At 40.6% G+C, this 13,299-nt stretch overlaps 1 protein-coding gene across 1 annotated transcript; it reads right to left on the bottom strand.

Moving 5' to 3' along the window:
• Positions 1–4,542: 4,542 nt before the first annotated feature.
• Positions 4,543–5,490, bottom strand: LOC131907667 (olfactory receptor 1361-like). Its single transcript, XM_059258791.1, has one exon. The coding sequence runs from the start codon at positions 5,488–5,490 to the stop codon at positions 4,543–4,545; it is 948 nt and encodes a 315-aa protein (XP_059114774.1).
• Positions 5,491–13,299: the final 7,809 nt, after the last annotated feature.

The following is a 13,299-nucleotide window of genomic DNA, read 5'->3' as shown; positions in this document are numbered from 1 at the left end:
TTTAGCTGTATTTGTTGTTCAAGTTGTTCTAGCTATTTGGGGTCTTTTGTGGCCCTATATGACATTTTGGGTTGCCTTTTATATGTGTGAAAAATGTCACTGGAATTCACTTAAATATTTTCAAAATTTATGAAAAGTTATATCAAGCATATGAAAAACATCTGCTGATTGGATTTAAGGCCCACTCCACAAGATGACATTCATGCTTGGTACCACTAATAGGGCTCCAAGCTGTGGCTGCCTAGGTCGTAAGACCTAGGGGAGAACATAACACTATTGTACTAAATGGACACAGTAATAAACTATCTCCATAGATATGTACATATATTAGTGTATCTTCTCAACCCTTATTAGAGAAGTCTTTTTCTTAAGTAGGTAGTGATTAATGCAGATACCGACAACTGGTCAATGTGCAGACAATAAGAGACTGTTGAGTGTTCAGTTCTAAATGGAACATCTATATTAAACCAGAAGAGACAGAAACTCTAAGGGTCAGAAGCAGTATTTGCCAGATATAATACGGCTGTGACTGCATGCAAAATACCAGCACAAGCCAGCCAAAGTCCCAGAGTACATAGGGGAGGAGCTTATGAAGTCCTACCCCATACTGGTAAGTTATAGTCAATTGACTGTTGGGGTAGAGAGTCAGTTTTCTTCCAGGATACAATCTCATGTCCCAGTAGATGGTCCTACACCTATGAACAAACAGGTAGCAGTCAGTGGACTCAAAGAATTTAAAAACAGGACAGCAGGTTGGGAGGGAGAGTAAAAAGGGAGTAGGAAAGGGAGTAGGGGAGGGTTTGATTAAAACACATTATATACACATATACAATTGTCAAACAATTAAAAAAGGAATATTGGTGACAGAAAACCCAATACACATGATTTGTAGTGTTTTCATTAACTTTATTCATTTGATTTGATGACATCCATTACAGTAAATTTTCAATGCTGCACACTTTCAAAATAAAAGCCAGAAAAAAACAAGGAAGAAAAGGATCTTATTAAAGATTTCATCCCAAAACAAAAATGAGGTTTTAGCAAAGAAGATCCCAGCATGCAGAGGGGAGGTGGGCAAGAAGTTCCACCCCAGCTGAGGAGCCATTGATAGATGCTGGGAAAGGGAGGATCAGCTTTTTTCCCAATGGGGTGTTACTGTATATCAACCACACTCTAGGCAAGCCCTATGCTCAGAAGTAGTTGTCCAAAGCAAAATTGACTCCATGTGAGTTACAGAGTACAGTTTGGCATGAGTGACTAGGTGCTTTTCTACTAAACACCAGAAGAAGGCAGTGCTGGATTAAAGATGGCTCCCTGCCCCAGGTGTGTGTGGGTGGCGGCATAGTCATTGTGTAGGCTCCCTGTAAGCAGGGTTGACTCTCAAGGAGAAACAGGGTGGATCTGAGCTGACCATGCCAAAAGCAATCATTCAGTATTAAGAGCCAGCTAGGATAGGTGGTACTTGATTGAGTTACCTCCATTTGTTACCATAGAGCTAAATTGGTCAAGAAACATTTCTCCTAACATAGCGAAACATTCCACCTACATTAAATTGACTCTTGGTAACCTATGGGAAGCAAATATTGAGAAGTAAGTAGTCACTGATGTAATCCTCATTAAAAGATTCTCTGTCTATGCTCAGAAGCATACTAAATACATAGCTAAGAAAGTCACCACCTAGAATATTCTTTTTTAAAATAAATGAATAAATTTAATTAATAATTAATAAAAATGTTATTAAGAAATTTTCTGCTTACTCCACATACTGTCCACAGATCACGCCTCCTCCCTCCTTCCACCCCAGCCCTCTTTCCCAAGCCACCCCACATCCCCGCATCCCCGCATCCCCCAAATCGAGGTCTCCCATGGGGAGTCAGCAGAGCCAAGCACACTGAGCCTAGGCAAGTCCAAGCCCCTTCCCACTGCACCAAGGCTGTGCAAGGTGTCACACCACAGGCACCGGTTTTCAGAAGCCTGCCCATAGACCAGGGACAGATTCTGATCCCCCTGCCTGGGGGTCCCCAAACAGTTCGAGCCAAACAACCATCTTCCATATCCAGAGGGCCAGCCCAGTCCCATGGGGGCTCCACAGCCACCAGTCCACAGTTCACGGGTTTCCACCAGTGTGGCCAGTCATCTCTGCACATCCTCCCATCATGATCTCGACGCCCCTCGCCTGCAGTATCTCTCCTCTCTCTCATCAATTGGATTCCCGGAACTCAGCCTGGTGCCTGGCGGTGGATCTCTGTATCTGCCTCCATGAGTCACTGGACAAAGGATCTATGATGACAGCTCACCTAGAATATTCTTGACAGTAAGCTAAGAAAACTAGAAATGGTAGAATCCTGAGAACTAGGGTCCCAGAGTGTGTGTGAATGGGTCAGTTCCAACAAAGTGTGAGAAGGGAGTACTAAGTTTTAATAGGATAAATGATAGCTCTCAAGAGTTGGATTCTGTAACTGTTTATTGAGCACTTACTGTAAATTAAGTTCACATATTATTCAGAATAATATCACATAGCTGCTAGTTTACAGGTTAGAGAGACAGAGAGCAAGGGGGAAGTAGTATTATGTAGAAGTGGTTAAGTGTCTTAATTTCTGGCTTATGAATGCAAACCTTGACTTCTCACTATAACACTAAATGCTATTAGAATTGGGCTGTGTAGGCCAACCACTTAAAGAAATGCATAAATCAAGGGCTGGAGAGATGGATCGGTGGTTAAGAACACTGGCTGCTCTTCAAGAAGACCCAGGTTTGAGTCCCAGCGTCCATGTGATTGCTTCCAACACCTGTAACTCCAGTTCCAAGGGATCTGATGCCCTCTTCTGGCCTCCATGGGCACTGCATGCACTGAGTACGCAGACACAGATGCAGGCCAAACACCATTTACATAAAATAAAAATAAATGCAGATGTCAAAGATCACCCCTTTTCAGGGATTGTGCAGCTCTTACATAGCTCACTGATGACAAAGCTGATACTGAAACACAGGACTTGAGCTTCCTTTTTGGAGCACTCACTGCCTGACTAAGTAGAAAGCACTAGAATATTCATTTGTGTTTCCTTCTACCAGATACAAAGAAGCCTACACTCTTGGGCTAAAGATAGTTTCCTCAGTTCCTTTACAACATACTCTAGAGATGGCTTCCTTGATTCTTCTACAACGTAAGCTAACCAGAACTTAGACACCAGTGCTTGTTTCGTAGGCATGCACTTCTCCCCAAGTACACATCTGGGCATCCCATAAAAATGACACAAACCATTTGGGTAATGAACAACAAGTTGCTCAGAGTATTTGAACTTTACAAAGAGTATTGGAGGTTACAGCTGTCATCAGTCCTCCCCATCCTCAGGGGTAAATGTGTTTATCAAGTGTAAATGTTGTAACAAATACATTTCTGGTTCAGGAACCTGCAGTGACTGTTCTCTCAGAGACCAGTAGTCATGTGGACGCTCTGGGTTGGAGTCAGAGCCCTCAGGGCCCGAAAGAGAAAACATCAGTTTCATTTCATGTACTCATTTCTCAGGCTGTAAATTAACTGTCTTTTACAGAGGTGATCTTTGTCTATTTTACTGTATCCTATTTGAGCAGAATGATGGAGGACATTAAGACACCATTTTAAAATCTGAGCTCATCAGTGAGATCTCAACAGACTGACAAGTATGTAGAGATAGAATCATCATAAAATGCAATGCAAGGCCAGAGTTTCTGTAGAAGTCTACAGACTTATCAGCACAACCCTTTAGTAGAATTCCCTCTGGGAGATACAGTAACTAAATTTGTGAGTAACGGTTTACAGTAGATCTAAAGAGACTGTGAACATGGTACTGAGGAATTATTCAACAAAAAGAAAAACTCTTGTCTTTGTCCATATGGATTGATTCATAAGTTATTCAGCATAGCTAACTAGAGACCTATGCTGAAGCACAGAGTGTGCACCCTTGGAGAAACACTTGAATTTCTAAACACATCAATGATATAGCTTCAGGTTTGCCTTACTCTATCACAGAACTGTGATAATATTAAGAGACATGGTTGGTCAGATGGTGCACACACACAGTGTGAGGGAACAGAGAAAAAGAACAATGATTGAGAGGAGCATATAAATATCATGACTATTTAGGTGTGCTGTAATCATTGTGTTCATATTCTGCCTTTGCCACTAATTATCTACATAATTTCAGACAAGTTATTTAACCTCTAGGATCCTCTGGTTTTCTTGTTTGTTTGTTTCTTCTGTGTAATAAAAAAAGAAGAAAAATTGACCTCAGGAGAACATGTTGAATCTCGCTGATAATGACTTTCTAAGCACATGAAATAAAGCAAGAAAATACACATATATGTGCACACACAAACCTATCACAAATATTTACAATGGATATTATGCTTTATCACCTTTATTAAATGATAAAATTGTGGCTGAATGGATTTTTTTTAAAGTCTGCCTTTGTAAAGTTAGCAAAGTGCAAGATCCAAGATTTTAACTTCAGCATCAAGCCAATTCTGTAAGTTGATTTACCCCAAATTCCCAAAAGGATTTTTCTAGCCTTGTGGAGATTGCAGTGTACTCCTGTTCAGTAATCTTCTCAAGGCACTCTTCATGTCTTTGTTTCTCAGGCTATAGATGAATGGGTTCAGCATGGGGGTCACCACAGCATACATCACTGCTGCAATCCTGTCCTTGCCAACTGAATCAGCAGCAGATGGAATGAAGTACACTCCAATTGCAGACACATAGAACAGGCAAACTGCTGAGAGATGGGACCCACAGGTGGAGAAGGTCTTCCACTTACCACTTGCTGATGGGACTCTCACAATAGCAGCCACAATGCGGACATATGAAACAATAATTAGCAAAGGAATCAAAATAGTTAATGCCCCTCCCCAGTAGAGCAGCACACACTGGTTGGCATAAGTGTCAGAACAAGAGAGCTTCAACAGAGGAAGCAGTTCACAAAAGAAATGTGGAATGATGTTGTCCATGCAGAAGGATAACTGAGCTAGGAGAATGATGTGTGTTAGAGAATATGAATGGGCAAGGAGCAAGGATATGGCCACCAGCAGGATGCAGCATCTGGGATTCATGACCAAAGTGTAGTGAAGGGGATAGCATATGGCCACAAGCCTATCATAAGCCATCACTGCCAGGAGAAAAACATCTAGTCCAATGAACCACAGGAAGAAATAGATCTGAGACAGGCATCCAGTGTAGGGGATGGTGTGCCTGTGAGCTTGGATGTTCACTAGCATCCTGGGGACTGTGGTGGATGATAAACACAGGTCAGTGAGGGAGAAGTTGGCCAGGAAGAAATACATGGGAGTGTGGAGGTGTGGATCAGAGCCAATTGCCAGGATAATGAGCATATTCCCCACCACGGTGACCAGGTATATGACCAAGAAGATGCCAAAAAGGAAAGGTTGCTGTTCCTGATGCTCAGAGAGGCCCAGGAGGAGAAATTCAGAAACACTGCTGTGGTTTCTTGTCTTCATAATTCAGCGGAACTAAAGGTAGAGTGGAGGATGGCACACCAAGAATTTTTCTTAGCTATTGCCTTGATGGGAACAGAAATAAAAAATCAAGATGACATAGAGCATTTATGGCTATGCATTCTCTCACTGAGCCCTAAAAGTACCTGAAACCTAGAAGGACCCTGAACTGGTCATGATCATATGCACTGCATTAGCTCCCATAGCACTAGAATAAATACCCAAAACAACCAATTAAAGAGAAGTGTTGGGGTTTTGGTCCATGGATCCATTGTGTCTGGGTCTATGGCATAGTAGCATATTATGTCAGGGAGTACATTGTAGAGCAAAAACTCTTGCTTCTTCATAGCTGGGACCTCAATTTATGACTGTGACATGAAAGAGGGGAATGGGAAGAGATGAAGATAACACAATCACCTCTGAAGGAGAAACTGAAGCTGATTGAGCCCCACTTTCATTTTCTACCATCTACCATTAACACTAAACTTGCACCAAGCCTGTAAGACACAGGCCTTTGGAGAACATTCTCTGTGGAAACAATAGCAACCAACTTACTGAAAAAGGAACCGAGTCTCCTAAAAAAGCATAAGTAAGTTAAAATCTACAATTCTCAGAGTATGTAGTCTTAAATTTACTACTAATCTACCACTAATGAGATAACCAGGACTCGTGCATTCACTCATGTTCATTGAATACTTGCTGTGTGTCAGCTCCTATCCTGGGTTCCTTTTCTCATGTTGGTGATGTTTTGGTCAGAGCTATCATGGATTCAAAAAATACATCCATAAGAAAAGAAAACAAGATGCCACCATGACTGGAAGATCCCTTTAAGTAAGTTTTAGTTAGCGAGTAGCTCACTGTTGGAGGAATGGATGAGATGAAGTCAGACAGGTAAAGACTAGGCTGGAAGATTAGAAATGCTCCTTAAACAAAGAGATAAGTAAGCATCACTATGGTGATGTGCACATCTATTTAGAGGAGACAGGAGGCAAATGTGGCACAAGTAGGGTGAGCAGAGGAAACTGTGGGGGAAGATAAAGAAGCAGAGACAGTGTACATGTGGTCCTTCAGCACAGATTAGGGAGTTTGTATTATATTCTCAGTACAATAAGACACCTGTGAGTACAGGTGAGTGATGAAGTAGAAGGTGGCCATAGTTAAATTTATGATATGAAAGAGTATTCTGTTGCTATGTAGAGGAGGATCATATGGATCATAAAGCATATGAGCAAGCAGGAGCTATATGTGATGGCATGTGCCTGTCATCCTTGTATTCCAGAGACTGAGGCAAGATGATAGCAATGGCATGTGTCTGTAATCCCTGAGGCAGGATGATAGCAAGTTAGAGGCTAACCTGGGCTGCAAAGTGAGATATGGTAGCCAACAATAGCAACACCAAAAAGGTTGAAAGCAGGGATGCCATAAAGAAACACATGTAGGACCTCTGGGCAAAGTGGAGTGGACAGAGATGGGCTATACTTGAGCTGGACTTTCTAATGAGCAATAAATGCTGTATCTGGATTCTAGACTACAATATTGGAGCTCTCCAAAATAAAGGGGAAATAATAGAATACTTGGAATGTCTTAGACACCTAAGCAGTCTGTGAGAAGGAGACAGATGTTGGCAAGTCTGAGTAATTTTCAGAAGTCAAAGGCCACAGAGACAATGCACAGGAGTGGAGATACAAAGATTGTGATGTGTGGGCCTTGTAACAATGACATATCATTTGTCCACAAAACTCTATTCAATGTATTTTTCCCTCACTTTATCCAATCAGTAAACAGACAGAAAAGTGAAACATCTAACCCAAAACCACCAGTTAAAAGGTATATATCACCATTCACCTCTGGCAAATCTGACATTTAGTTCATGGCACAGTTCCAACTCTGGAAGTGGGTGGCCTTGCAGTTTTCTTAGAAGCACTGCAGATATTTGTGAACTGTTTGGGGAAAATAATTCTGTAAATAGTAATAATGAAAAATCTACTTTATCATATTTATGTGTGTCTCTTTATGCCCATGTCCATGTGTGTGCACACAAGCACATTTGTGCACACATTTAGAAGTCAGAGAACAACTTTGGGTGTCAGTTCTCACCTTCTGCTCCATTTGAGACAGCATTTCCTGTTGTTAATTGCTTCATATGCCAGGCTTCCTGGCCTGTGAGCTTCTGATATTCTTTTGTCTCTATCTCCACATCTCTGTAGGAGTGTTGAAAATTACAGATGCATGCTACAGTGTTCGGTTTGAAGTGGATTCTTGGTATCAAACTCAAGTCCTCACGCTTACTTACTGGTATGTCCCCACCCCTAGATCTTTAAAATCACCCCACTGCAGGTTTAGAATACCATGTTTGTAACTTTTTCTGTACTTTTATTGTTTATCTAATGCCAGAAATACTCATGGATGCAAAATATTTAAGGCAAATTCTAGTGAACACAGTCCCTGTGATTCTAGGATAACTGGACATTGGTAACAAACAAAACAGGTAAACACATAGTCAGAAGCTTGGATTGACATTGAAGGAAGGATCATGCTAATACCTTTCAAAAAGGTATATTCAGAGCATGTATTTTGATTTCAGGGAAAACATTTAAAATTTTTAAATAAAATTTGAGACTTGAAGAAGTAATTAGCTATTAAGAGTAGAAGCAATAAGACTAAGAATATGAACTGCCAGAACATGTGACAATCCTCAGTCTGGGAAGACAACATGGTCAGAGAACAGTGAACAATATGATAAATTGCGTGAAATCAATCTAAGTAGGACTTAGTGAGTAAGCAGAAAAGCCCATGCCTGAACTGTGGTCATCTGATTGAACACTTACCCAACTGTTTTCAACCAGTTGCGGATGCTATGAAGCTCTGAGGTTCTGCAGTCACCACTGTTCCTTTCAGACAATGACAAATTCACACTCCAGCCTTTTCTAGAGACTCAAACTCTTCATCTCATATAGTGGAAATGGAAACCCAAGGGGTGTGTTTGTGTGTGTGTGTGTGTGATATTTCTGGAGTCACAATATTTGAACAGGAAAGCCTGGAGGTGACACATATGGGAATATTTGCCAGGTATGGATGCTGCAGAGTCCCCATTGATGAGCAGAGAGACCAATTGTCTCTGAATCCCCAAGGAGAGGAAACATACTATGGCTGTCAAGAGGGATTTCTATTTCACTTACAGGTTGTCAAAGAAGTTTCCTTGATGACTACACTTACCTGTGGGTGTTAGGACAAATGTTTATAGATTGTTGTTAGGGATTATGTTGGTTTAGTAAATTAGTGATTGTAGATTCTCTTCCAATATCTATGACTTCACTAGAACTGAGTAGTTAGCTATGTTTCCAGCTGAAAAAGGGAGAAATAGTCTTCCCCAGAAGAGCATACTAATTGCTTATCCAATTCCAAATAGTCACCCCTGAAAATACACTTACAGGTAACATTATACAGACTAAGGAGGTTGTATTTACAAATACATGTGCATATGCACATACACACATATGCATGCAATAACAATGAAAAAAGGGCCATAAATTCAAAAGAGAACATGGAGGGGTATGTGAGAGGGGAGAGGAAATGGGACGGAGAAATGTTGCAATTACAGTACAGTCTAAAAAATGAATAAAATATTGGTTAGGGAAAATAGCTAATATTAATGGCACTCCAGAGGATTTTTATAATTTATGCTTCCATTTGTAGTAAAAGAGAGTTTTGGCAGTTCCAAATACTCATCAAGATTTATATTGTTAGACTTTTAAATTTTATTCATTTATTTTCTGTGGTGCTGGGGGTGGAACCCAGGGCATACTATGTAAGCATTCTGCCACTGTGCCACACACAGTTCTTCATCTTTTGTTGCAGTGTCTCATGGTGTTTTAAATTAATATTTCTTTGTTCTAAATTGAGTTTGAACATCTTTTGTGTCATATGGTTAGTGAGATAGCTCCCTGTATACATTAGATATTCAAATCATTGTTTTGTTGCATTTTCTCAATTTTTCATTAATTTGAATTGTGCTTATATATTATTATTTGATTTCTGAGATAGATGATAAACAGACAGGCATATAGGCAGATAGATAGGTATGTAGATTGATGATTTCTAGATAGATGATAGATAGATAGATAGATAGATAGATAGATAGATAGATACATAGATACATAGATACATAGATACATAGATACATAGATACATAGATACATAGATACCTAGATAGAACCTTTCGTGAGATGCTATTTCACTGTTTATGTAGTTAGATGAATAATGAGCCTTAAATTTATGTTAGTCCAATATACGTTTTTTGTTTTATGTGCTGTTCTTGTATTGGTTTTTGTTTCTTAATTTTCATTTTCATTTTTGTTTTGTTTTTTATGAGAGAGAGAAGGAACATGAAGTTGGATGGGTACAAAGGTGGGGAGGACCTGAGAAGTGTTGCGGGGGAATGAATATATTCAAGATGTATCACATGAAAGAGAAGAGAAAGGAAAGGAAAGTATATTTAGACAAATGTGGACATGCTTCCCCACATTTTTGTCTGGAAGTTTCATGTTTCCCATTTGAGTTTTTTATCCTTTTTGGGTTGTTTTGTATAAACAGAGATTGGGATCTAGTTTCTTTCTTCTACTTGTGGCGTATGAATATCCAACCTTTTGCTTTTAGGTATCACCTCTCTCTAATATGTTTCTTTTCTTTTTGTTTGTTGTGATGGGTTATCATTCTGTATCCTAGGCTGGCCTAGAACTTACTTTATAGCCCAGGCTGTTCCGGGACTCACAGCCCTCCTGCATCAACCTCTTGGATTATAGATGTGTGTCATCATACCTGGCTCACTGTTAAAAAAAAAAACAGTTGAGTATAAATACACACCATTAATCCTGACTTCTCTGTTAAATGGATCAGGTCGGGGTAAAATATATAATTATAGACTATCAAAAAACCTACATTATCTAAGGGTAGTGATAGCCTTTTAGATAAGTTCTACAGAAAAGCAGGATTGACAAGCTATGCTCCTTCACTGCTGGTGGGAGTTCAAGCTTGTACAGCCACTTTGGAAATTAGTATGGTGGTTTCTTAGAAAATTGGGACTCAATCTACCTCAAGACCCAGAAATACCACTCTTGGGCATATACCCAAAGGATGCTCAATCATACCACAAGGACACTTGCTCAACTATGATCATAACAGCATTGTTCATAATAGCCAGAATCTGGAAACAACCTAGATGCCACTCAACCAAAGAATGGATAAGGAAAATATGGTACATTTACACAATGGAGTATTACTCAGTGGTTAAAAAAAAAAGACATGAAATTTGTAGGCAAATAGATGGAACTAGAAAGAACCATCATGAGTTAGGTAACCCAGATCCAGAAAGACAAACATGATATGTACTCACTCATAAGTAGATAGTAGATGTAAAGCAAAGGATAACCAAGCTACAATCCACAACCTCAGAGAAGCTAGGTAAAAAGGAGAACCCTAAGAGGGACACACATGGAGGGCACCAAGAAGGGAAAATAGTTGAGATCTCCTGGGTAAACTGGGAGAGAGGGTAGAAGGGAAGGGATGGGTGATGGGAACGGGGGAACCGAGATGGCAAAGTAGAGGGAGGGATGGAGAGGAAGAGCAATGAAAGAGATATCTCAGTAGAGGGAACCATTAAGGGGTTAGGGAGAAATGTGGTGCTAGGAAAATCCCCAGGAATCTACAGGGATGACACAAACTAAGACTCCTAGCAATAATGGAGAGGATGCCTGAACTTACCTTTCCCTATAATCAGATTAGTGACTACCCTAATTGTCAGCATAGAACCTACATGCAGTAACGATGGAAGCAGATATAGAGACTTAGTTAAAAACTATATTTGGTGACTGTGGCTGAGCCAGTGCTGGTGGGACTGAAAATCCAGCTAGACTATGGTCTGAGTGACAGGCCACAGACAGTAGTTAAAATATCGGTAGATTCAGGTGTGGTTGCTAAGCTGGCAGAAAACAACAAATTCTATCTATCTATCTATCTATCTATCTATCTATCTATCTATCTATCTATCTATCTATACACACACACACACACACACACACACACACACACACACACACACATATTAGATAGTAGAGTGTGGTCCAGCTAGTCCAACAATGGCTGTCTACCAACAGCAGATTCAATAATCCAGTAGTTGTTCAGTCCACAAGGCTAGGTTTCTCAGCTGGTCTTCAGTATACACCAGAATCCAGTAGAAGTAGGCTCTAAGGCCGGTGAAGGAATGGACTTAACAGTGAGAGTAAGGGCAAGCAGGCAAAGAGAGAGCTTCCTTCTTCCATGGGTCTATATAGGTTTCCAGTAGAAGGTGTGGCCAGATTAAAGGTGGATCTGACCACATCAAAGATCTAGATTAAAAGTGGATCTTTCCACTTCAAATGATTTATGAAAAGAATATCTCACATGTGTGTCCAGCCATTTGGGTTTTAGTTAATTCCAGAAGCAGCCAAGCTGACAACCAAGAATGGCTATCACAATCTGGAAAGCACTATACTAAGTAAAGTCACCCAGACCCAGAAAGCCCAAAATTGTATGTTCTGTCTCTCATGTGAATCCTAGCTTATGAGGTCCATGTGTGGATGTAAGTGGAGTTGAGTGTGAATACAGGCTATGAAACTAGAAAAGGAGCCATGAGAGGGTGAGAGTGTAAAGGGGCCCTAGAGCAGCTTGACCACACAACTGCCATGACAGGCCCAGACACAGCTTCTGTGACAGGCTTACTGGCAGGCAACACCCAGATCCAGGAAAAGCCATAAGCTGACCCCACCCAGGGATCCACCTAGGGATGGGGAAGTACCTGACATCCTAAACATTCCAACCTTTAGATAAGGTGGCCAGAAGTCCCTGAGTCTAACACACCTATTTTTGTTTTACAGATACCCTTAGACAAATGTCAGTCAGTCCGGGTCCTCAACCCTGGAAATCCCCTCAACCCAATCTCTGCTCTGATAAAAACCCCATCCTACATGAGTTCAGGGCTCTCTGCTCTCACTGCTGCACCGGACAGACAAAGAGACCAAGCCCAGAGCTTGAAGGTAATAAAGGCTCTTTGCTTTTATTTGCGGGATTCGGTCTCCGTGGTGGTCTTTTGGGGGTCCCCGTGATCTGGGCATAAAAAGAGGGAAAAATGAGGTTCTGGGGAAGTGGAATATTGAACAACAGGACACACATGCCATGAAGGTGTAAGGGAGGGATTGTAGAATACCAAGACAGATTTTAGCAGACATTTCACCAAAGAAGATATACAAATAGTCAATAAAAATATAAAAGATAGTCCACTTTAGGTGTCAACAGAGAAATGCAAATTAGAGAAATCAAATACACAACAGTTAAAATAACTAAAGTTGATCTGGGAGAAGTAGGTGGCGGTGTTGATCAAAATACATTGTTGGAAATTCTCAGAGGATTAATAAAAAATAAGTAAATCCCCCAACATAAAAATATTCATCCACATACATCTATACCATTAAAAATCATTGCTTGGAGGTTTGCCTTTGAGATACTGAAATCAAGTTAAGCAGTCTGAGATTAGCCTCAACATCTGAAGGAGGCCTTAGGGATCCCATCCCTTTGGAGTCAGCTCTGCTAACTGTGATTCAAATTTTCTCTACTTAGAGTAATCACAGAGCAAACTCCCCTGAGAGGTCACCACACAACTATCACCCTAAGAAGGATCCCAGAACAAGATTTAACAAAGCTGAAACCATGAAATGCTAACTGAACTTCCACAATTGGGAACCTTTGCCTCTGGAATCAGGACAGCTCTGTCATTTGAGA

This window comes from Peromyscus eremicus, chromosome 4, assembly GCF_949786415.1.
Source record: "Peromyscus eremicus chromosome 4, PerEre_H2_v1, whole genome shotgun sequence".
Classification (NCBI taxonomy): Eukaryota; Metazoa; Chordata; class Mammalia; order Rodentia; family Cricetidae; genus Peromyscus; species Peromyscus eremicus.
Note: the sequence above shows the minus strand (reverse complement) of the source record. Positions and strands in the feature narration are given on the sequence as shown.

Excerpts from the sequence above, each read along its gene's own strand:
- LOC131907667 (XM_059258791.1), bottom strand. The coding sequence starts at position 5,490 with ATGAAGACAAGAAACCACAGCAGTGTTTCTGAATTTCTCCTCCTGGGC.